Genomic DNA, 24499 nt, shown 5'->3' with positions numbered 1-24499 from the left:
CTTTCAAAGTCTCTCTCATCTGCAGTAAATGGATTTGTACATATACACTCACTGGCCAATTTATTAGGTACACCTTGATAGTACAGGGTTGTACCCCCTTTTGCCTGCAGAACTGCCTTAAATCTTCGTTGCATAGATTCAACAAGGTTTTGGAAACATTCCTCAGAGATTCTAGTCCATATTGACATCATAGCATCATGCAATTGCTGCAGATTTGTTGGCGGCACATCCATGATGTGAATCTCCTGTTCCACCACATCCCAAAGTTGCTCTATTGGATTGAGATCTGGTGACTGTGGAGGCCATCTGAGTAAAGTAAACTCATTGTCACGTTCAAGAACCCAGTCTGAAATTATCTGAGCTTTGTGACATGGTGCATTATCCTGCTGGAAGTAGTCATCAGAAGATGGGTACACTGTAGTTATAAAAGGATGGACATGGTCAGAAACAATACTCAGGTATGATGTGGTGTTTAAATGATGCACAATTGGCACTAAGGGGCCTAAAGTGTGCCAAGAAAACATCCCCCACACCATTAGACCACCACCACCAGCATGATCCACTGAGACAAGGCAGGATAAATCCATGCTTTCATGTTCTTCATGCCAAATCCTGACCCTACCATCAGAATGTCGCCCCAGAAATCGAGACTCATCAGACCAGGCAACAATTATGCAATCTTTTGTTGTCCAATTTTTGTGAGCCTGTCCAAAAGTCCAAAAAGTGTCTCTTTTTATCAGATGCCACAGAGACAATACATTCAAGTTCCAGTGTGCAGACATGACTTACAGTATGTGTTCACTGGAATACCTTCAAGTAATTTTCCTTCTTCCTGTATTCACAGGTTTCTCTTAACAGACTGGTTTAGTGTGACAGCTCTATACAGCTGTCTGGAAGTGCCAGTTTGATGTGTGTCACACAAGTGATCAGCGGACAGGAAAAATCAGTGCAAAGAAATTCCAGCTTGTTCCATCCTTGATGCATTCAATCCATTCAAAGAGGCAGAATCCTCCTCAGCACATCGGAATAAATCCCTCTCACTGAGACAGACAAAAGACCATCTGTATATATTTATCTGGAGTCTATATAATTAAATAGGCAAATGCGTTATGTCAAATGTGTCAGGTCCTTCGCACAGCTGTATAATACAGTGGAACAGCTTGGCCAAACATTTGTTTTAGATCTGCGTGGCATCAGTCATTTTAGATAGATGGCTGGGACAGAGGGTGAGGAAATCACACTGCTGAGCCCAGCCACTCACTGCTGGAGGGAAGTGCAGGCTATGAAAAACAAAGATGTATAATACTGAAGAGATTATAGAGGGTAGTAAATCTCTGCATGATTAAGGCAAGCATGACATTGAATGTGAGGGTGCTGCTACGAGCCGCCTGAGGGAAGAGAACTGAACATGGTTTAGTTGCCACATAGAGACTAATTTACATGGGCTACTGCTACACATTTATCTTGTTTCCGCAGGACAAATGCTGAATACAGCTGCAGACCTGCACTGCCTACAGGTACTATGTGCTAAGTATGCCACAGTATGTTGTTCTGCATCTGTTTGTGAAACTGCATCTTTTCTACATGAATATAGCTTTTCATCTGTTACAGATGACACACGCCGATGAGGAATTATAACATTTTTACAATGCCTGCCTCCATTTTATTCCTTTTTGTGACGCACATCTAATTTTAATGGATTATCGAAAAGAAAAAAGAAACATCCAGTTATGACATTTTGATTAAAAATTATGTAATAAAAAAAGAGAAAGAAACATACATGGATGAATCTTTCATAGAAAAATCAATAAAATGCATTTAGAAAATATATAGGGTGAATTTTCATTTTATGGCACAATTTCAACCAAGATGATGAAAAATTTGTTAGTTCCCATAACTCCCTCCCAAAAGCAATATTTAGGGCCCAGATGGGCTCTTATTCTATTTATTTCTATTTCTTCTGTTTATTTCTATGGTTTATTTTTTCTTTAATTTTATTTTGGCTTTTCTTTCTTTCTTTTATCTTGTATAACTATTTTTGTGCTGCCAAAGTCATCGTCTTAAATCATCACTTAATTTTTTTTTTAAATTTCATATTTAATACAGATGAGTTTGAAAACTTTACAAAATACTGTATTAAATACTAAGTTAAATGCCATTTTTATATTATTTTAGTTACATTTTGAGTCATGAAAACATATTTTAGTTTAGTTCCAGTTTTCAATTTCTTTAGCTTTTATTATTTTCATTTAAACGTTTTATTATTATTTAAGTTCAGTTCATTTTTTTTATTTAGTTTCCATTTTAGTTAATGTCACTAATAAGCAACCACCTAGTAACCATTAAAACCCTTAGTAACTTAACCACCACCAACACCCTAGCAACACCGGAAGAAATGTTCTAAACATGACCAAGAATACATTAGCAACTGCATAGCAATGCCCTAAAACCACTTTAGGATTGTTCCAGTTAGTTCTGCACCAGAACTGCTCACATTTGCATTAGAAAATGTAAAAATCCAGTAGTTTTTGCTCCTGCGAGGGTTTGGAGGATGAGATCATCCATCAATGTGTGTGAAGGTGATGAAAGAGCTGTGGCATGTGAGACAGGATCTCAGGATCTGTCTCAGGAGGGGTTAGAGGTGTCGTCTCAGCCACTGGATTGATCAGAACGAGTGTGAATAAGGTGACACTGCCAATCTTGCCAAGTCTGGCTCATCTGCTTTCCATGATCTTGCAGCTGGAATTATCCATTCCAAGTTTCCTATTCCAACAAGAGCCACTTTTATCACATCTCATCAAAGTGTGACCGAAGGAGGTGGTTTATACGCTTCCCGGCCACTCTGTAGGAATCTGAGCTATGACACTTTTCAGCATGAAATATGATTTGGGAGCCTGATAAGCCGACTTTGAGAGCTTGCTAATTTTAAATGCGGCAGATGCTTAATTGCTACATTTTGCATTGAGATCCATTTACCTGCAATGCTGTATGGCTTTGTGTGTTTTTCATTCTTTCTCTTCATCCTAACTCTATAGAGCACCTGCTGGGTGCTCGTGCTCCCTCACCCCTCCCTCTGTGGCCCGTGAGAGATGGATGGCTCGTCTCTCTCCCGGGCCCTTGTCCAGGTGTGGAACAGCTGGGGAAGACCGTGGTGGGGGAACGGCAGAGATGAGCATGGGGGGAGAGCGCGGCAGGAGCTATAAATTGCGCAGGAACTCTGGGTACTTAACACCGGCGTGTCTCTCTAGCACTATTAATCATACGCAGGAGCTCAGGTGTGTCCTGTCACTCCTCTGGCCGTCAGCTGCACTTATTCACCTCCAATCCTTTTTCCACCATCTACGATAGTTCTCTTTTGCTCTATATTTCTCGTTCGGCTCCCTCCTGCTTTCTATCCTCATGCCGAGGATGGAGGTGGGGAGGCCCGACGGAGTCCCACTGATTTATGACCTCTATCTGGTTGTTTATTTGGTGGAATGAAGGCACATCACTAGCTTTGCCACACTGAATTTCTCACATCAACATAAAGCAGTGGTTTACGTCATTTTTAAAGGAGTCTTGGTGAATGGGTGAATTATTCAATGACTCATTCTTAAAGACATTCATTTGTTGCCACCTAATGTCATAAAAGGCTTAAAATGCTTTCAGTCCATGCAAAAAAAAAAAAAAAAAAAGACATACTTGAGTGTCCCTTCAGAACTGTTGGAATGCAGAACAACTAACTGTTTAATAATAAGAGAGATTATAAATCTCTTATTATTCATAAGATAAATAATTCATTAATCTTTATTTCACATCACAATAAATAAATTTGTATTTTAAAGAAGAGGACACATATGTTGGTCAGCACCTGACTGCATCACCTCTCGCTGGCAAACTGAAAGTCACAATTATTTGCAACCATTTATCAACATAATAAACACACACTGTATGGCAACTCTGTTTACTCAGAACCTTGCCGGCTGAGATCTCTTTAACCGTATTTCTCAAAACAGTTTACAAAACAGATTAAGAAAAAATGTATCAGCTGGCTGCAATATTCCGACGATGGCAGCCTGGATCGTGTTGGTGTGATATCTCACATGAGAAATCCTCTGTGGAAGACTATATTTGCAGAATGATGGATAGCACACAGTCCCACTCCATGAATTCAGATGTTTCTAGTGCCAAAACCCTGGGGGGTTCATGGAAAATTCAAGAAACTATGATGATTCAACAGACCCAAAACTATTTAAACATTAATACCAAGGCTTTGTGTATTTCTCCATATTACACTGCACCAAGGTCATAAGACGAGCCACGTGCCTGTTTCACAGCTGCATTAGGTTCAGTCCTAGCCAAATGACAGTATGCAGAGCACATCCAGTGAGGCCTGAAAGTTGTGGGTTCCATATGCCTCCTAAAGTTTTATTGTGCACTAGGCTGGCTCTCGTAAACACAAAGTTTGTATTTAAGTCAGCAAGTGCTGCCCTGTGTATTTAGAGCAAGCTGTTCCTGTGAAGAGGGGGCCGGGGAGCCATGAAAAGCATCAATCACGCTTTAAACACAGTGGGTAGCAGTCGGCCTGGTCCTCACTCTGCTCTCATTAGCCATCAGTCATCTCAGCTGGGTAAGACCCACAGCTCTGGGCTTCTGGCGATGTGCACGCTGGCACTTTTCTCGCAATCCAGCTCCAGTTCAGTTTCAGTGGGCCAGTGATTCTCCTGTGCTGTCTACATCTCTGCATTTCTACTCCTGACCTGTTCTCATCAATGTATGCCATATAGGTAACTTCTCAACTCCAGTCCTCGGGACAAACCTCCCAAAATGTTTTAGATGTCTCGCTAATTAAAACACCAGGTTCAACTCATCAGCTTTAGTGTCCTCAATGGGGAGACACCTAACACCATAGATACATTGCTATGGTGAAGACATCTCCCACCGTCACCTGCTTCATAGCGTCATCAAGCTTCGCCTTTGTTATTGTAGGAAATGCGCCCTCTTGTGGTCAATTATAAAAAAAATCGCATACTGGAGCTTTAAGAGTCGTTTGTTGTGAATCCTATCAAATGACTCTTATGAGCCAGTTCTTTCCACAAATCACTCATGCACTCAGTCCATATATGCCTACTCCCATACCATTATGAGAATAGTGTGGCAAAAGAGTAATATGGCCAAATTCACATATATATATATATATATATATACACATATTGTTGTAAGATTGTTTGATTTTGCTGTACTGACTTGTGCATGCACCTTCCCGTAGCCTAGATTTAAAATCTAGATTTACATTTGATTTACTCAACTTAGATCCAAGATTTACACATGTTTGAAACCAGAGATTTTATGTCCATCAATAACTATAATGGATTACACATTTTCTCACTGTAGCAGATTTTATGACAGTGTGAGAAAGAGCCGTGTTGTTTTATTTTTCACTGGATAAATATAGGCTTGTGCTCTTCAGCCCCTGGAGATAAACGGTAGATATATTTCTGCTGTTTTTTCTTCCTTTCTTGCCGTTCATCAGCAGGGTGCCGTGGAACCATTAGCTGACATTTAAGCATTGCACTCTCTTTTTCTCTCTCCATCTCGGCCCATATTCTCTGTCTTGGATGACGGAGGGTGGTCTACATGCATCATTCAGGTCTGGGTGGAGATGTAGACAGTACATCACTTCCTTAATAATGTCATTTTGCTTGAATGGTATTAACAGATTATCCAGGCCCATGGCAGTCAGGCGTGTGCCTGAGAAAGATAACCTTGTGTTCTGTAATTTAATCAAAAATGTTTTCTCCATAGAGACACTTTGCCCCCACCATAACAGGCTCCTGTACCCCCAAGTTGTATTCCTCCGTGGTTGCAGAGCAAAAAAAAAACTTTTACAACAGAGATTTGCGGAGCTTCCTCAGCGAGGTGTTTCGAATCACTCAGCACTTCATCCGTGGGCATGGGACTATAAATAGGCTTAGATGATATCAGATTAAAAACCTCAAATTTAGCTCAGCTGCATATCAAAGAGACACTCTGACTCGACTCTCAAAGGCAGTGTTATTTTCTCTTCCGTCATTGTAGGCCTACAGTAATATTCCTCACCGCATATCGGGTTCTAAAAAGCACGGTGAAATTCTGCGACACAGTTTGATTTAGTGGCAAAAAATGTAAACCATTTAGAGACGAACTCTTTATGGAGTTTAATCCTGCATTCCATCCCTGGAAGCCGAATTTATATCCCGCGTTAGCTATCATCTCGTCGGAGTATTGCTCTTTTCCTCGCGTGAGTGTTTTGGAGGCAGTCGGCAGCCCTATCGCTAACGAGCACATGCACACACGGGCATTATGGGCTTATCTTATCTCGCACAGCCCGCGCTACGCCTCGGCTTGGTCCTCCAGGCCACTTTACTAATAACCTTTATCTTATCAGGCACTATGCACCTCTGACTGTGATCCAAGATCCAATTAATGGAGTTGGGAAAGGTGAAGCATTCAAATAATAGAGACATCTGTTTTTCTCTGTTTGAAAGAATCCATTTGTATTGTTATCAGTAGAGAACAGTTCTCCAGACCTTGCTTAATTGAGGGTCTGTCAATTATCTCTCAATTATCAGCTTTATAAAAAACGTGGAAGGTGGTAAGTGGCAGGAATATCACAGTGTTTCAACTCACCCATACAGTAGCTTTATGATCTCTTAAATGGTAATAAATGCAGATAAGAAGTGTGAGAGCTTAAGAAAAGCATAGACTTCTCAGAAGAGTCGTGTGATTCTGAAGGTTTTGTCATGGCTGAGAGATCGACGAATCCCAGGGTTCATTTTGGGGTGGGGGGTGGCCGCATTTATAAAGCCTTTCGGCTGGGACGAAGGTAATTGCTTGACTTACTGTAGTGTGTTTCCTTGTCAATGTTGCTGTCACATTTCAGGAAAAAATGGGCTCAATACTGGACATATTAACATTTCAACATTAGGTAAAACGGGGGACATGGGAATTAAGTGACACTTTAAATACAGACCTTCCGTGCTAATAGCTTCCCTTCAGAGAGCATTTACTCTTCAATTCCCAAGGCCACTTATTTTGGGTTTAGCAGGCATTTGAAAGGGCTTTTCAATGCTTCAAGCTTTTCTCGACTCATATATGCATACATACCGATATACAATTTAATCAATCTTTAACAGTACACTTCTTACTTGCAGTATAGTTTTTGGTGTAGGTATATGTGTTGTAAAAAGCCATTTATCAATCAAGCTTTGAAGTATACAATTCTAACACATTTTGACATATTCTATGACATTTCCAGTCATTTGTGGTTTCTATAGACTGCACTCAAAAAAAAAAAAAAATACAATAAATTATGCCTGGCAAAAATCATAATTATGATATTAAGTAACAGTTATTACCATGTATTGAATTATAGTGTATATCAAATGGAGTCAACGCTCTGAAATCTTTTTTTTTTTTTTACTTTGAGTTTTGTGTGACAAAATTAAAAAGAACATAACTTATTTTTCTAGGTTTTTATTTTATTTTATGTATTCAATTTTTTTTTCTCTCATGAGGTCTGCATTGTTACCAAGTAGTGATATGGTTTGCAGCTATATGAGCTTTTAACTTTGGGTTTAAGTCCTGTTCTCATTCCCATTTGGTTTGACTAGACCAGTGTCCGCTCAGCGACTGGTTCTCCTAACGTGCTGTCAGAGGTAGAGTGAGACTTTTTGCCACAGAGGAAAAAAAGGTTGTAGCAAAACAGACATAATAGACTGGGAAAGAGAAGGAGTTATTTAACGCTTCACCCTTGCTTATTTTATTCAGGTCTCCCTGATCGAACTTACTACACTAACTATGTATTTAAAAAAAATATTGAAAAATAAAAAAACTAGTGTTTCAAGACAGCTTAGCTGGCAGGGTCTCTGGAGATGCAGACAGGTGTCTTACACCTTAGTTTTTTTTATTATTATTTAACCATAGCATGCCTGGAGTGCATCCAGAGCCAGCCACTCCTCAAATGCAGAGTTTAGCACCATGGTTTGGGGGACGTGAGCCGTCAGAGTGCAGTTAAGTGCCCATTTAGACCCCTCTTCCTTTTAAGCCATTGATGAGGTTGTTTAGTTTTAGAGTCTCACATGGCTTTTTATCTTGAGCTGAAACACTTGAAGGTTTGGTTATGCGCCATTCATGAACGAGAAGAGCTTCGGTTCGGTTGGGCTGGTTGCCTTGTGGAGCGACGTTCTCATGACAAATCCGTTTTCTAGGAATGATACGTTAGGAAAAACGATGACAATAAAATGGTCATGAAACCTCACCCTGCACCTGTTCGATTATTGCTCAATCTTTCAGACCGCATCATCCACACGTGAAACCCTCTTTCCTTAGGAACTGCTGCATGGTTTGGAGTGGCTCCTCCTCCCTACGAGCTGAACAGGGCTGGTCTTGGCTCTGGACAGGGGAGAGTTAAAGGTTTTCGAATGGAAACATTGCTCAATGTGGCTTCCCCTGATAAACACGTTGAGAAAACAAGAATGTCTCTTTTGTCATGTTTAAATCTTGGATAAAATCATGTTTTGGTCCTTCATGTCTGTCTTTGGCTGTCTTCCATGTTAATTTTTCTGTAATACTGTGTATCCTGGTGCTCTGCAGTGTTAAAGCTGTCTGTTTTTCACCTCTGCTTTTGGAAAGTTAGTTTCTTAGTGTATTTTCAATTTTTGTATTTTTCCTTTTTTTTTTTTTTGTAGAAAACAAAAACAACACACACCATAGCGTTCAGTATGCAAATGCATGCACTGTCCTTAACTATCCAAAGCAAAATGTTTAGAAAAAAAATCTTAACAAAAGCAGATTGTGATACTTCCGTTTTCTTTTTTCTCTTTTTTTCCCATAGATTTTCTACATTTTTTTTACAAGAAAAGAAAATCACAGATAAGTAACGAAGCACTCCAAAGATAACCTATGAAGTGAGGCTCCATTCTGCCAAAAAAAGCATGCTGAGAGAAAACGTGACAGTGCAAATACATTTATGTACGTCCCATGTACAAAAACATTTATGTTAGCATTCCATGTAACATGCTAGTTCTCAGAAAAACATCTGAATGAGACTGAAGTAGCAGCTCTGAGAGATAGCGTCTGTCTTTCGAGGACAATGGGAAAAGTGTTTTTTCTTCTTAGAGAATTACAAGGGGACTAGCACAAACACATACGAATAGAAAAGCAGCTTGCCAGAGAGAGAGAGAGAGAGAAAAAAAAGAGAAATTATGTTCTTCCTTTTTGCAACTAGAAAGACTAAAAAGTTGTGATCGTGGTTTAAACTATTAATGCGTCGTCAAAATTGTCCAGCACATGTACAATAAATAACCATTGGAGGCGGCACAGGACACAAGTGTTTAACACGATGAGATCTAGAAGGGCAAAAAGAATCAGAACGAGGACTGATGGTGGGATTCGAGGATAGGAGGAGCTCTGGGCTGGCTCCAAAAGCCTGGGATTTCTAGGTAATTTCTCAGCCCTTTGTTTCCCAGCGGCTGTCATAGTGAGGTTCTGACAGTCCTGCTCTGGTGGGCCCATGACTTCACTTCCTGTTTTGGGAGCAGATGGAGTTGATTTGGGATCAGGGCTCAGAGCGCATCCTTCATTATGTGGTGCGGTACTCAACATCCAGCACGGGCCCTCCTCGCCCCTACATTCCTCAGTGAAACAGCTTTTTATTTCTCAGACCATTGACCTGGATATTATCTTGCAGAAGATGGACGAACATCTGCGTTCCTTCACAATCTGCTGCACATCTGCAGAGTTCAGCCCGCCGTCTACTCCACCACGTCCAACACAGATGCCGTCCATGGCATGTCTTTTTGTCTTAATAATATTCTTAGTCTTTGCTTTCATCAGCTATGAAGTATTTCCTTGGTTTTTGTCATTTAAAGTGTCTTTTAATGAGGTCAAAAAGTTTCATTTCCCAGCTACTGGATAAAGAGCTTTAAGATCGGAATGAAGGAGAAAAAAAAAAAAAAACAGACAAACAAACGGAACGAAGTGGAGGTCAAATACTCATTGAGAGGTCCTGGCTGTCTACTTCATTTGTCTTCTTATTTACAAGAATGTAAGAGAGCCATAACAACAATAAAAGACATTATCAACAGTAATCGATAATAGCTGTAGTGACAATAAAGAACAATGAGAATTTCAAACAAAGAATATCTTTGCGTTCTCTATCATGGCAAGTCAATATGACCCGAAATGGACCTCCTGTGGGTGATCGCCCTAAGTACAGTTTTCTCTCTTTGTTAGTGTGCTAGATTTAGCATTTTGGAGCAAGTTAGGCAGGTGAGTCAGTCCCTGGTTGGCTGAGGCATCTAGTATGGCCCTCCCGGGGCTCTAGCGCGGCGTGGACTCTATGGTGGAGGGTGTGCCGGGCGTGACTGAGCGAGGAGTAGCGACGGATTGTGTGTCCGCGGGGCTGCCGGCGCCGCTGCTGGGGGTGGCTGAGGAGCTGACGGTAGCGGGGGTCTCGCCCTGCTGCTGAGCCTGCAGAGTCTGGCCACATACGTGGTGGTGCTTTTCCCAGTCCTTGTGCTGGCAGAAGGAACCACAGTAACGCGCCGTGTTGCAGCCGCTGCATGTCTCGCTCGCCTTCCGCCCGCAATTCCAGCAGCTCTGCACAGGAAAGAGGGAGGAGGAGGATAAAGCTGTGATATATTTAAAAAAAAAAGTGCACTTCTTTCCATGGGTCTTATCCCAATAAGGAAATAATAGATGCATAGACCTTTTAGAAAAGTCTCGGCTCATTTGCAGAAAACATTTCCCATTTGAGTTTAAGTCTAAATAGAGAATTCTGCTTTATTTTTCTTTGGATCTCCCTGCTTTGAAAACACAGAAATTATGAGCTAGCTCGGGAAAAATACAGTCATTTTACCCAGTTCCACATGGCGCTACGTGAGGACACATTTGTAACAGGTTAACTACAAAACGGTTAAAGATCACACAGAAACTCAGGTTACCACTGTGGCCTCTTTTTTGTTTGTCTCTGGGCCAAATAAGAGCAATTATCAAAAAGTCTCAAATGCGTTCCAGAGACAAGAAGCTAAAGTTATAAAAAGCTACCGATTCAATCCTCCAGGGGGACGTGCATAAACATGGTTTGTGCAATTAAACTCGGATGCGTGCTGCCTTTCTCTGTTAACTGATTAAACGAGCCGTACCCCCGCTGTGCGCAGACACTCTGCGCTCCCTTCCCAATTTCCCTCATCCAAATCAGTACCACCTTAACTGTCCACATGTTTCATTTAGAGGAAGAAAAGCTCTGCTCTGCCTGAGGTGATAAATGCAATATTATATTCCTCGGCTCTGCGTGACACTGGGCTGCATGAGAAATTATCTGGGACACACTTTCTCTTCCCCCTGTGCTTTTCATATGATCTCTATGTTTTCCAAAAGATTTCCATACTGAGGAGATCGGATGTAAGCTATGGAAATAAAACAGCCTAGCCCAGCCAAGTAAATCAGGCATCTACATATTACATGAAAAAAAGAAAATCCCCAAGATAATATATTATGCAAAATATAATAAATTATGGAATATATCACTACCCCCATGAACCATTGTACAGTATGTGAATGCTGCAGCTGTTCACTAATATAATAATAAGAATGTGGCGGTAGGCGTCCAAGCTGTTACCTCACTAGAGTCCTCCTGCTGGTTGATGACTGACAGCGCGTCCTCTGCCGCTTGTCTCTTGGCCTCTGCCACCGTGCGCTCCATCTTGGCTCGCTCAGTGCTGATCATCTCGTGGGCCTTGCGCTCGGCCTCTGACACAGCTTTCTGCAACTCAGACATGGCCTGCCTCTTCACCTCATTCACAGCCTCTTCTGAAAGAAAGAGCACAGTGCTTTTACGTGTTCAGAGCACAGCAACAGAAGCCCAGCAAATAGTTCAGAGAGAATGTTAACTGATGTTAATATAACATATAACCTGAAGCTCTGCCAACTAGATAAAAACATTACAAAAGTGAAGTGACATACAGCTAATTATGGTGACCCATACTCAGAAGACATGCTCTGCATTTAACCAATCCAAATTCACACACACAGCAGTGAACACACACACTGTGAACACACACACAGAGCAGTGGGCAGCCATTTATGCTGCGGCACCCAGGGAGCAGTTCAGGGTTTGGTGTCTTGCTCAAGGTCACCTAAGTCGTGGTATTACTGGCCCGAGATTCAAACCCACAACTCTAGGGTCAGGAGTCAAACTCTCTAACCAATAGGCCACAACCTCCTACTGTCTGCTGTAAAGATTTGTCCAGCTAAACTAAAACATGAAAACCTCACTAATACACAACCAAAAAGTTTAAAGTCCTTATGCCAAAAACCTTTAAGAACCTATCTCTCTCTCTCTCTCTCTCTCTCTCTCTCTCTCTATATATATATATATACACACAGTCACTTTACAATATTATCTGACATTTTAATTCAATTCAAGTAACTCAACAGCTAATTATTTTGCAATTTATGTTTATGTTGTTGAATTGATCCATTTGGTTTGTTTTGTTCAAAAGCAGCTGAGAGATGAATCTGGGGATTAATTAGAAACATCCACTTTTATTTGAATGGGCTCAGATGACTTTCTGTGTTTGCTGAAGACAAATAAACAAGAAAAAGTGCTTTTGTTTTGCCTCAAACCAAAGACAAGGCAGATTACAGGTAATCCTTGATATTTTTTCCGTCTGAAGTATACATGTATTTCCTTGAACTCGTACTTTATCTGTGCTTTTACATTGTTATCCCATTAACCGTAAATAATTCTGGCAGGAAAACCTTCACCCCTTATTACACTGTGGCAACTTGTGAAGACCTCTTTAAGGCAGTTCTGACTCTTAAACACTTTTAACTTGGGGAATTAAGAAAAAGGCATGCTGTTCTCAACGAGTTTTAATCGACTAAACTGTCAAGGTAGTCTCTTGTTCTGCAGAAACGGATGGCTGCAGTTGTACGGACCCTCCTCCCCAGTCTTAAATATGAAGGGTTGTACAGCCAGGGACACTTTCATCAAGACTAGACAGAGTTGTGAAACCATGGTGGTTTGGTGCACAAAGTTGTTGATTGGCTGAGGTCACAGAAAATGCAAAACATTCCCTGATACATTTTACTGCAGATGGAATTTCAAACTGTGCTCATTTTTTTAGGGTGTTACTATCACCTTGTGTGATGCGAAGGCAATGTATTAACTGAAACGAGCAGTCTTTTGTAACGTCACTTTCATGGTAAGGTTTGTTCACTGTTATAGAACCTTTGGTAAGACCACACAGCAAAGACAAACTGCTTTAGCAGATGCGTCTGTTGTCTATCAGAGTGTCTATAAGGTAAACAATCTGCCATTACAGAATCCATCACCTGTCATATTTCACACAGATCAACTGCAAAGCTTTAAACAAACCCTTTTAATATCTTTATCCATCTTATAACCAGCTCCTCTGCTGTGATAAAACAGAGTGTCGTGGAGAGCACAGCTAAAGGCAGTGGTGCTGAAGTGATGTAAAGGCTGGGAGCACTTAAGTGTCCTGTTCAGCCAGAGCAATAAAGGAGCTTTCTGATCTGACATCACTGTTGGAATGTGTAGAGGTGCTTCCAGTGAAGCCAGTCACTGAACTGCCCAAAACACGACTCAGGGAACATTACAGTACAGGAGGCAAACAAAATGCCACAGAACAAAACAGCACAACGAAAATGTTGAAACCCACTAAACCTTCCAAGTTTTTTATCAGCTTCTTAACATTTTTAGTTAATATTGGTTTGTAAATATTGGTTATATGCATTAAATGCATGATAACTAAATCTTATGTTTGCCCTTGAAAGACTTTTATTTTTTATAAAGTCTTATTTTTCAATGAAGTATTTTTATTAAACAATTCCAGTAGTTCCTGATTATTTATTATAATATTATTTTATTTAGAAATATGAATTTATTTATTGTTCAGTTTTTGCTGAGTTATTAATATTTGTTCTGCGGGCACCTTGTGCATTTCTTTTTTCCATAGTGTTTCAACTTCTTTAATATGAACATAGTCTCTTATGCATTTGATGAAAAAAATTCCCCGAAATTTTTCACAAGAACAACCATGATCTCAGGAAAACGTCCCTAGGTTACGTATGTAACCCTAGTTCCTCGAGGGAACGAGACGCTGCGTCGAGCGCTTTTGGGGAACGCCTTTGGCAAGAACAACTCTGAATATCGTGTGCAATCAGTCCAATGGAAGAGCGTGGCGTCACGGGCGGGGTGACGCAGCGACCAGGAAGCTATAAAGGCACCTGCCACACAGCTGACTTCAGCTTCGAGTAGGGAAGCAAGCGCAGGCAGGGTGCCGGGAGTATGGCTCTGCGACGCAGCGTCTCGTTCCCTCGAGGAACTAGGGTTACATACGTAACCTAGGGACGTTCCTCTTCGGGAACTCGAGCTGCGTCGAGCGCTTTTGGGGAACGATGTGCCAACGCTGCCAGACTACCAAACCCCTGCCTAGTGTGTATCCGAAGAGCACAGCTAAGGCGAGAGGACAGAAGAGCCAGGAGCGGCTTGCATATCAGGATTGTAAAATCTGGCGAATGTAGAGGGCGTGGACCACCCCGCAGCGTTGCAGATGTCCAAGAGGGACACACCTGCTAGAAAGGCCTTAGAGGCAGCCATACTCCGTGTAGAGTGAGCCTTGGCTCCCAAAGAAAGGGGAAGACCAGAGGACTCATAGGACTCGTTGATAGCCTCGACTATCCAACGACTAAGGGTCTGCTTAGAGGCAGGGGAACCCTTTTTAGGAGGACCGTAGCAAACAAGCAATTGGTCAGGTTTTCTCCACAGCAGCTCTGTGGACGTATGTGTCCAGTCCTCGAACTGGACTCATACAGTTTAGCTTCACCTGGTCTGGCTCCCGAAAGGGAGGAGGACAGAAGGCCTGCAGTACTATGGGTTGTGGCGTAACAGAGGGAACTTTAGGAATGTAACCCGCTCGAGGGTATAAAAATGCTTTGGCCATACCAGGGGCAAAGTCTAAGTAGGTAGGGGCCACCGAGGGGGCCTGACAGTAATATTCATGAATCGGCTCAAATGGAGCTTTACAAAGAGCCTCTAACACCACAACCAAGTCCCAGGGGGAACACGGGACCGTACTGGAGGTCTCAGCCTCAGCGCACCGTGGAGGAAACGTGTAACTAGGGGGGTGTCTACCCACTGACTGACCATTGAAAGGGACGTGGTAAGCAGCTATGACCGCCACGTACACCTTTAAGGTGGAGTGAGTTAACCCCGCAGAGAGCCTAGCTTGGAGAAACTCCAGAACTGTACCAACTGGGCAGTTAGCAGGGTCAAGCTGGCGGTCTCTGCACCATGAGGAGAAGGGTTTCAACCTCAGGGCGTACAGTTTCCTCGTAGAGGGAGCTCTGGATTGGAGTGTGGGGGTCTCAACAACCTCGGTTGGGAGACTGGAAACTATGAGCTGTGCCCCCTCAGGGGCTACACAGACAACTTCCACAACTCCGGGCGAGGGTGAATATTTTGCCCTACGCCTGAGAGAGCAGATCTGTCCTGATCGGAATCACCCATGGAGAGCCGTCGAGGAGAGATTAGATCTGCGAGCCATACTGGGCTCGGCCAGAACGGGGCTACTAACAACAGACGGACCCCGTCCCGGCGTACTCTCGCCAGAACTCCCGGGAGCAGAGCGATAGGGGGAAAAGCGTACGGACGAAGCCTCGGCCAGGTCTGTACCATAGCGTCCAGTCCCAAAGGAGCTGGATGAACTAGAGAGAAACAGAGGGGACATTGCGATATCTCTTGAGTCGCAAAGAGGTCCAAAAACTCTCCATATCTACTTCACCTTAGGGTGAAGCCCCCGGGTCTCGACCCCTGTCTCGACAGTATGTCTGCTCCCACAGTCAATCTCCCAGGAATATACACTGCTCCGAACGAGAGGAGTTTGTCCTGGGACCACAGAAGGATCTGGTGTGCCAGCTTGTACAAGGGGCACGGATGCCGATCTCTCTGGTGACTGATATAAGAGATCGCCAATGTGTTGTCGGTGCGCACCAACACATGGTGACCTCTCAGGTCTGGGAGGAAATATTTCAATGATCGATGCACAGGTAGCATCTTTAGACAACTGGTATGCCATGTTAGATGGCGACCGCTCCACAGACCGCGGGCAGGGTGGCCACTCATGACCGCACCCCAACCGGTGAGGGACGCATCTGTCGCTAGCGTTACACGGCGACCAAGAGCTCCCAGCACCGGGCCCTGATTCAAGAACCAAGGTTTCTTCCATATGTCTAAGGCACGAAGGCATCGCCGCGTGACCTGAATAGTTCGGAAAGGATTTCCCCTCGGGGAAAACCCCTTGGTCTTGAGCCACCACTGAAGGGGCCTCATGTGCAGGAGACCAAAAGGTATCACGTTGGACGCAGCTGCCATGAGCCCTAACAGTCTCTGAAACTGCTTCACAGTGAGTGACTGGCCTTCTTTGACTCTCTTGACTGATGTGAGGATCGACTCGATCCGAGCAGGAGACATACGTGCCTGCATCGTGGTCGAATCCCATACTACGCCTAGATAGGTGGTTCTCTAAAGTGGAGAAAGTACACTCTTCTTGGCATTCAGTCTCAAACCCAGCTCCCCCATATGGGCGAGAACGACACCTCGATGTCGAACCGCCATCTGCTCTGATTGAGCTAGAATCAACCAATCGTCGATACAATTTAGAATGCGGATGCCCTGCATACGGAGGGATACCAGAGCCGCATCTACACATTTTGTGAACGCGCTGGGTGAGAGTGCAAGGCCGAAGGGAAGTACCCGATATTGGTAGGCTTTGCCCCCGAAAGCGAACCTCAGAGACTTCCTGTGTTGTGGAAGGATGGATATGTGGAAGTATGCGTCTTTGAGATCTATTGTGACAAACCAGTCCTCGGATCTGATTTGAGCTACATCCTGTTTGACAGTGAGCATTTTGAACTTCAGTGACGTAACTGAGAGGTTTAGATGACGTAAGTCTAAGATCGGACGCAACCCCCCATCCTTCTTTGGAACTATGAAATACCGGTTGTAAAACCCGGATTCCCTGTCTAGAGGAGGGACCACCTCGATGGCCGCCTTCCTTATTAGGGTATTCACTTCTTGTTCCATCACCAGAGCCTGCTGGGGGCCGACTACTGTCGATGTAACCCCATTGAATGTCGGCGGTGGATGGCCGAACTGAATGCGATAGCCTCTTTCTACCGTGTGCAGGACCCATTGAGATACATTTGGCAGTAGTTTTCACGCTGCTAACTGATGTACTAAGGGAATCAGTCCCTCGAGACTGACCTCTGGTGTAAGAGGCCCCCGAAGGGGCGGCGAGCGTCTCAGCTCCGCTACGCTCACGAGCGGAAATAACTGAGAGCAGTGCTCGCTGGAAGCGGCTGCACCCTGAAACTCTGGCAGGGTTGGCAGACCCACCTCCCGAGGGCACTGAGGTGAGACAGGCACCGTATAATGAGGTGGACACCGCTCTACCCCAGTAGGGGCCGCCCTCTGTAGTCGTGACTGAAATGCGTCATGACTTCTTGGCCGTGGACCTCCCAGCCTGACATCTTAGATTGGGATTAGGCTGAGAAGTCGTCGGCCCAGAGCTTTGCTCTGTCTGTACATGGAGGGGCAGCTCCCGCCCAGCAGTCCCTCCAGTACATCTAACTTCACATGTTCAATAACTGTCATTATATTCCTCAGAATTTAATGCAATCAAACAATCAGACAAGTAAACACGGTCTGGATTGTGATACAATTCACATTGAAGTGATATATTGAACTTCTTGAAGTTAGATAACGGTCATTAGATTCCTCAGAATCAAATGAAATTCAGCAATCAGACAAGTAAACACGGTCTAGATTGAGATAAAGTACACATTGAAGTGCTGACTTCTCAAAGTCATTATATTTCTTAGAATTTTTAAACAATCAGACAAGTAAACACGGTCTGGATTGTGATACAATACACATTGAAGTGATATATTAACTTTTCAGTTATTAAATTTCGTAGAATTTAATGAAATCAAAACAATCAGACAAGTGAACACGGTCTAGATTGTGACAAAGTACACATTGAAGTGATAGAACTAACTCCTCCTTTTTTAAATGGAGTTTAAACAACCAGACAAGCGGTCGGGTATGGAAAATTCACATCAAAACTGAAAATGATGTAATACACGCGTTGCCTCGACAGCGCGCGAATAATTAGTCACACAAACAATATTAATCCCCTCGGAGACTTAAATAGCTGCTTGTATAATGTTAGGCATAACACTGTTTATTGTATATGCTTATGCAACTTTATGTTTGTGCAACTAAAAGCTCGCCGACGCCCTCCGTATCAATCTCCTCGGAGAAAGAAAGGTGGAGCGTCAAGCCCGATGCTCGGGGGGAAGAACCGAAGCTCGGGCTTCCGAATCCCGGAATCAGGCAGATCTGATGGGTAAGGTAGGAGATAAGGACGTGCCCGTCTCCATTCCCTCCAACAGATCGATCTGTGAACCCAACGAATGCCGGCGCCGTTCCGCCTCGGCGAAAACGGGACCGGTATCGCGAGGAACGCTGGCGAAGGCTCTCTCCTCGAAGAGAGCCCTCCGGGATCGAAGCGTACACAACGGCCGGGCAGTCGGCTCCCTCGAGAGCCGACTCAGCGTGCTTCGATCCCAGGCAAACCACGCATAGACTGTTTGTATCCCCACTCGTGATGTACGTGGGCAGGGAGGAACAAACAATCCATAGCGCAATCTGGAATCGCCCTCCAATTGTCGTGTCTTTGCTTTGCTCTTAGGCATTATGTTGTTTATTGGGACAGACAACAATAAATAAGACTCACAAGACAGACTTTAGACATGCACACACAGAGCGCTTGCTGAAAGACGCGAAGCTGAAGTCAGCTGTGTGGCAGGTGCCTTTATAGCTTCCTGGTCGCTGCGTCACCCCGCCCGTGACGCCACGCTCTTCCATTGGACTGATTGCACACGATATTCAGAGTTGTTCTTGCCAAAGGCGTTCCCCAAAAGCGCTCGACGCAGCTCGAGTTCCCGAAGAGGAACAATGGTTATGCCGAGTTCACACCAGAGTTTGATGTGACACCGACCAGGTTCCCACCTGGCTGTTCTGCTTAAATAACTAACTGACTGACTGATTGAGTTTCAGAGAGCTTTTAATTTACAGGCTTTGAAAGAGCTGTCTGAATAAGTTATCTTTGATTTTCCACCTGTGCTTATGAGTGTGTGTACATATTTAAAAATAAGAAGAAGAAAGACCGCATGCTAACCGGCTTTCTTCCAGATTTCTTCAGGGACATATCCAGACACAGGTCTGTGAAGGATCTCCCGATGGATGTCTGGAAGAGAGAGAGAAGAAAGGACACTTCATTTACAATGAACTCAATACATGGTACAACCATTTTACCAGTCAAAATAAATTATAGATCATTAAATTAACATCAGGACAATTGACTAATTTTTTTCTTTTTAAGATCAAATATATCAAGCTTATATACAAACAGATGAACAAAATAGAACATGAGGCCTTTTAGGTGATGTAGACACCTTCTTGTGCTGAATAAGTGTTACCTAAAGCATTACTTTCTTGACTGGCGGGGCTCTGCTGTCTGGACTGACTGCTGCTGGAGCTGCTTGTCTTTTTAATATCTTCAGCATCGCTGTAACGACGGATCCAGTAGTTGAGCTCCTCCCGGTCAGCCTCCTGGCACCTACGCAACACTGTCAGAGAGCGCCGTGTCTTCTCCACCATATCCATAATGCAGTTCAGGAGCTGCGGGGGAGATACAGGCAGTGTGTTACCAACACAACATCTGCTCTAAACAGAAATGACCAATTTAGATATAAAAACACAATGCTAAAGGCTTACATTTAATGTTGACATACTCCTCTATATGTTTGCAGTCACTGAAGAACTAATGCCAACCCCTGACAAAAAAGTTCATGCTCTGAGGATGATCTTTTATAACTGAGGAGACTTACAACTTAAATAATAACTGTTTTTGTCTCCTAAAACTTATTAGACAAAAATTGTCCAAATGAATATAGATATTTTGGAAGACTTTGAAAGAAATCTTTGGATTCATAAATCTCCAGTTGAGCTCAATATAATGTTTAGAAGAATGGTAAATTTAAAAAAAAACACATACAAACACAGAAACATACCAACAAACACACTTCTTGTGTCGTATTCACTCTCTCTCTCTCTCTCACACACACACACACACACACACTTTGGATAGTAATAAAAAATGTTATTACTTTTCTTACATGGTCAAGGTGCTTCCACTCTTCTGCCCATTCTCTGTCTGTAAGTCTGTGATCTATGACTTCCTCCGGACGAGTGCTGCCGTGCATCCCTGACACAGAATGAGAGAAAGAGAGAGAGAGAGTGAGTGTTAAATGTGTTACTATTTGGGCCTCGGTTTTCCATTTCTCTTGCTTGCCCTCAGCAGCATGTCCTGCCCGTCTGTTTCACAGCCATAGCTCACCCGCTTCCTGACATCCTCCATCGCTCACACACTCTTCATTCCTCACATGCTCTCATCCCTCACTCCTCTCTCCTGTGCAGCCTGCGGGCACGCTCTCTCCTCGCTGCACCAGAGCTGCCACGCTTATGCATATATCACTGGCTAACATGCTTGAGTATTTTTAGCACATTTAAACCCGATATGGAAAGTTGGTTTTATGTAAACCTCAAATTATTTTTAAAGGAGTTTATGTTCCTGATCCAACTAAGCCCCGTCTGGTTTAACTTCTAAGAGTCTGAGTGGCATGCAGTGGACTTTTGAGGATTTGCAGCATTGGCAAACTCAGCCACGGATAATGAGGCTTTTTTGCTTTTATTTTCTGAAAATAATCTGAGAAATGTATTAAAAGTTTTACACACACACACATCTATATATTATTTGTTTGTTTATGTCATTTTCATTGATTTTATTTATTACTACTTATACAATACAATTTATTACTACTTATTTAATTAAAGAGCCACACAGATGGGAAATCAAAAATAACCTGTATTACAGTGTATGATGTAGCTGTCCATCAGTGTAAACAATGTGCAAATAATTAAACCAAAAAGTACACGATTTATAAAGTTATTGGCTTCTAAAGTAAGGAGTCGACTCTGAATCGCTGAAACGAGTCGTTATAGATTTCAAATCTTTTGCCCATCTCTATGTCAATCATTAGGAACACTTTACATAATAATCTCCGCCTACCGTCTTGGGAGAAACGGAACTCTGACCTGCCCCCACCCCCCACACAGACGCTCTGGTTGGTGTGATAGCATCATGTCGAGGAGACAGTGTGTTTTATTTTCACTGCCAAAGAATGAAGATCAGAAGAACCAATGGCTAAAATTTATTTTCACCACAATACCAGAGCAGTACAACAAATCCTTGTTGTGTTCACAACATTTCACTGATGACTGCTTTTCTAATCTCGGTGAGTACAGCGGGATTTTCAAAGCGTTTGGCCATAAAAGAGGGTTCATTACCAACTTTATTTAGAACAACGAGCATCTCCGAATCACAACGCGAAGTATGATTATGACGTTATGTGTCTGTTTTCTCCCGAGCGTCTTATCAGTATGTGTGCTGTCTGCAGCCTGTCTGCGCTGATCTTCATTTACAAACACGTCATTAAAATGAAGTGTAACTCTGTGAATACACAACAAAGAGACATGAGAGAGATATCTATAGAAAGCTTGACATGTCTACTTTAAAACTAAACAAGTGCTGCCGAACAGATATTCTGTGATAAAGTAATCCATATGAAAACAACGCGATGTCTGTTTTTCATGTCTCCCTTCATTATATCTAATGTGACCACGCCCCCGCGCTTAACGCGCTATTCAGATTCAAACTGAAGCGCGCGGCTTGAATACACCCACACAGAAGAAAAAGCAGCGAGACTGTTCAAGTTTTTTATTTCACTGTTTGCTTCGCGGTGAGAGGAATAAGACATAATTCACCCCAAACAGATGCTAACGCATAGTTTACCGTGGAGGTGTATGCGGAACAACCAATCACAGGGTATCTGCACATTTTTGATCAACAAATTTAATGACTTTTAAGACCTTTTTAAGACCTTCAAGAATTAAAATTAAGACCATTACCACGGCAAAAATATATATATAAAAGGACACTCGACAAAGCTGTTCAGGTTAACAAAGCACATTTGTATTTGAGCAACAGTGCATATTTAGCAACATAAAGTGCACGTCAGGCAACTGCCTTCTCAATACTACAACAATACTGCTGTAAATAACGTACAAACAGTGTGTAAACAAATCAAATTGAAAATGACAAGTTAAACACAGTCCAAAAAATCGATGGAGTAAAAAAAAGGAATTAGTGTCCAAACAACAGCAAAGAACCCCAATATTCTTGCACAATTTTTACTGTTGATCCGTTCAGTAGAACGAAGCTGCCTTGAATCACACTTGACAGAAGTTCCCTTTTTATGTACGGAACAAGTCCAAATCGAGCAAGATAAGAGGTTTTGTCCTTGCCACAACTAAATGTTTTTGCACATTCCGAGTCAGGGAACATTGCCCTGAAGACGGTGCTCACGTCTTCATTGGATGTATAGGAGTGATGTCGGCTAATCGTGTGCAAAACCCACAGCATTTCGGCCTTCAGTGTAGTGGTTGGAGAGAATGTACCGAAGGCATTACTTGTACTGGGACCCAACGCGGGTGTAACGTTAGCCTTTGAAGTAGATACCGATGCTGCAAACAACTGAATGGGGACAGTTGTTGCCTGACTGTCGGCATAGCGCTTGTGCTTCTCCCCTTTCATATGTGCATCAAGGGCTCTGCAGCCCATTGTTCCCAATTGTATGGTCTTTTTGCAAAGTCTGCACCGCACTTCGTATTCCAACATTTTTTGTAACCAGCCGCGATATTTCTCATCATCGAGCCAGTTATCATTAAACCTACACTTTCCCATCTTGGCTTGCGTCTGTCACGCTCATAGCTGAAACACTTCTTCGTCTGTTTCTATGACAGGCCTACGGGGAAAACACTGCCCCCTAAATGAAGTATGATGCCTGTGTTATAGGCACACGCTACTTACTTTTTGCTGTCTTTAGACAGGGACGTGCGCTGGTGAAATTACGTTAGCATGGAAAATAGTTTTTTCCAATATCTTTCTTTCATTCTGCCCAGATGAAATTTAATGCCGCCCAGATGAAATTTAATGCCACTTTTCGAAAATTTGCGAAATTTAATACATTTTAAGACCTTAAAAAACGTATATTTTATTTAAGACGTTTTAATACTTTTTAATGATCCGCGGAGACCCTGAATCAAAGCTGACTATGTTAGTTGACCAATCAGAACACAGTATGCTACCGAAAGGTGGGGTTTAAGGAAACTGAATCTTTTGAACAGCTTCGCGCGAACCGTTTGGGGATCTCTGAGAATTGAGGTAATTTTAAAATGATATTCTGACAAAATGACAATGTTTTTTAACCTTGGATGGATTTAAACCTAATGTACAGGACTTATAAACAGTGATAGGAAGCTTAGAATTTTCATCTTACTGGCTCTTTAAGCAAGTACCCTTTCACTTTTTACTCTGACACTTTATGCTTCTGGGGTCTATTAAAGGATATGACCTGAATTTGAGCCTCATTTTATTTAAAACTTGTTTTTACCCTCAAAATGTATAGGGGTCTTGCATTAAAATGGAATATGTTATTCACAAAGTTTGAGGATTGGAGGAATTGGTGACCGCAACCATGGCAAAGGCAGCTTATATTGCATGTCTCAGAGTCTAACAATCTTTCACAGCACAGTGAAGCTCTTATAAATGACTGTCCCCAGATGCTACTGTAATCTGCCCTCTCTTACCCAGCGGTCGAGGGCGGTCGCGGAGCTCGCGGTGGTTTGGGTGGCGGTAGGAATCTCTATAGTGCTGTGCCACGGCCATGTCGTCCAGACGGTAGTGCTGTGGAGGGGGCGGGGTGGGGTGCGGCAGGCCGTTCGGCTGGTAGGAGATCCCGTTGGAGGGGCTGAAGCGCTGGCCAGGGCTTATAGTGCAAGGCCTCTTGTTGGGGTGCTCAGGGTGGAGCGGCTCCCGCTCAAAGCCGTTCTCTTTGGTTCTGGAGAGAGACAGAAGAATCCAGAGTGAAGAACAGGAAGGAAGGAACAGAAGTGTAAGAACGCAACACTGGTGTAAATGTTATGATAGATAGATAGAAGTTTTTTTTTATGCATGTTTCTGAGGACAGTGTGCTCACTGATGTAATGTACTGTCCTCCGCTGAGGACTGAAGGAGAACGTGAAAGGCAATAAGAGTCTATCATCTAATGTGCTAAGTAGAAAAGCAGCTTCTATGTCTCCATCAAGCACTTTGTTGTCAGGAAAAAGTGGTCTTGACAGAGCACACAAGGACCCTAAGAGATGTGCACTTACAGGACTCACTCACAGCACCTAATCCCTAGGGCTTTCACATTGCTCTGCCCTTCA

At 43.0% G+C, this 24499-nt stretch overlaps 1 protein-coding gene across 4 annotated transcripts in view; it reads right to left on the bottom strand.

The window, feature by feature from the left end:
• Positions 1-7933: 7933 nt before the first annotated feature.
• The window catches only part of LOC127935775 (protein CBFA2T1), a 62913-nt gene continuing 46347 nt past the window's right edge, over positions 7934-24499 (bottom strand). For 2 of the 4 annotated variants that reach the window (XM_052533933.1, XM_052533936.1), the window contains exons 6-11: positions 23882-24132; positions 20281-20378; positions 19591-19792; positions 19290-19358; positions 11642-11832; positions 7934-10620 (exon numbers count right to left, since the gene is read on the bottom strand). In XM_052533933.1, coding sequence (XP_052389893.1) covers positions 10342-10620; positions 11642-11832; positions 19290-19358; positions 19591-19792; positions 20281-20378; positions 23882-24132 — 1090 coding nt within the window. In that variant the 3' untranslated portion in view covers positions 7934-10341. The remainder of the gene's footprint in view (positions 10621-11641; positions 11833-19289; positions 19359-19590; positions 19793-20280; positions 20379-23881; positions 24133-24499) is intronic. The other 2 variants (XM_052533934.1, XM_052533935.1) reach the window with 2 other exon arrangements.

Source organism: Carassius gibelio, chromosome A19, assembly GCF_023724105.1.
Source record: "Carassius gibelio isolate Cgi1373 ecotype wild population from Czech Republic chromosome A19, carGib1.2-hapl.c, whole genome shotgun sequence".
Classification (NCBI taxonomy): domain Eukaryota; kingdom Metazoa; phylum Chordata; class Actinopteri; order Cypriniformes; family Cyprinidae; genus Carassius; species Carassius gibelio.
The sequence above is the reverse complement of the archived record's forward strand: the minus strand, read 5'-3'. Positions and strand labels throughout refer to the sequence as shown.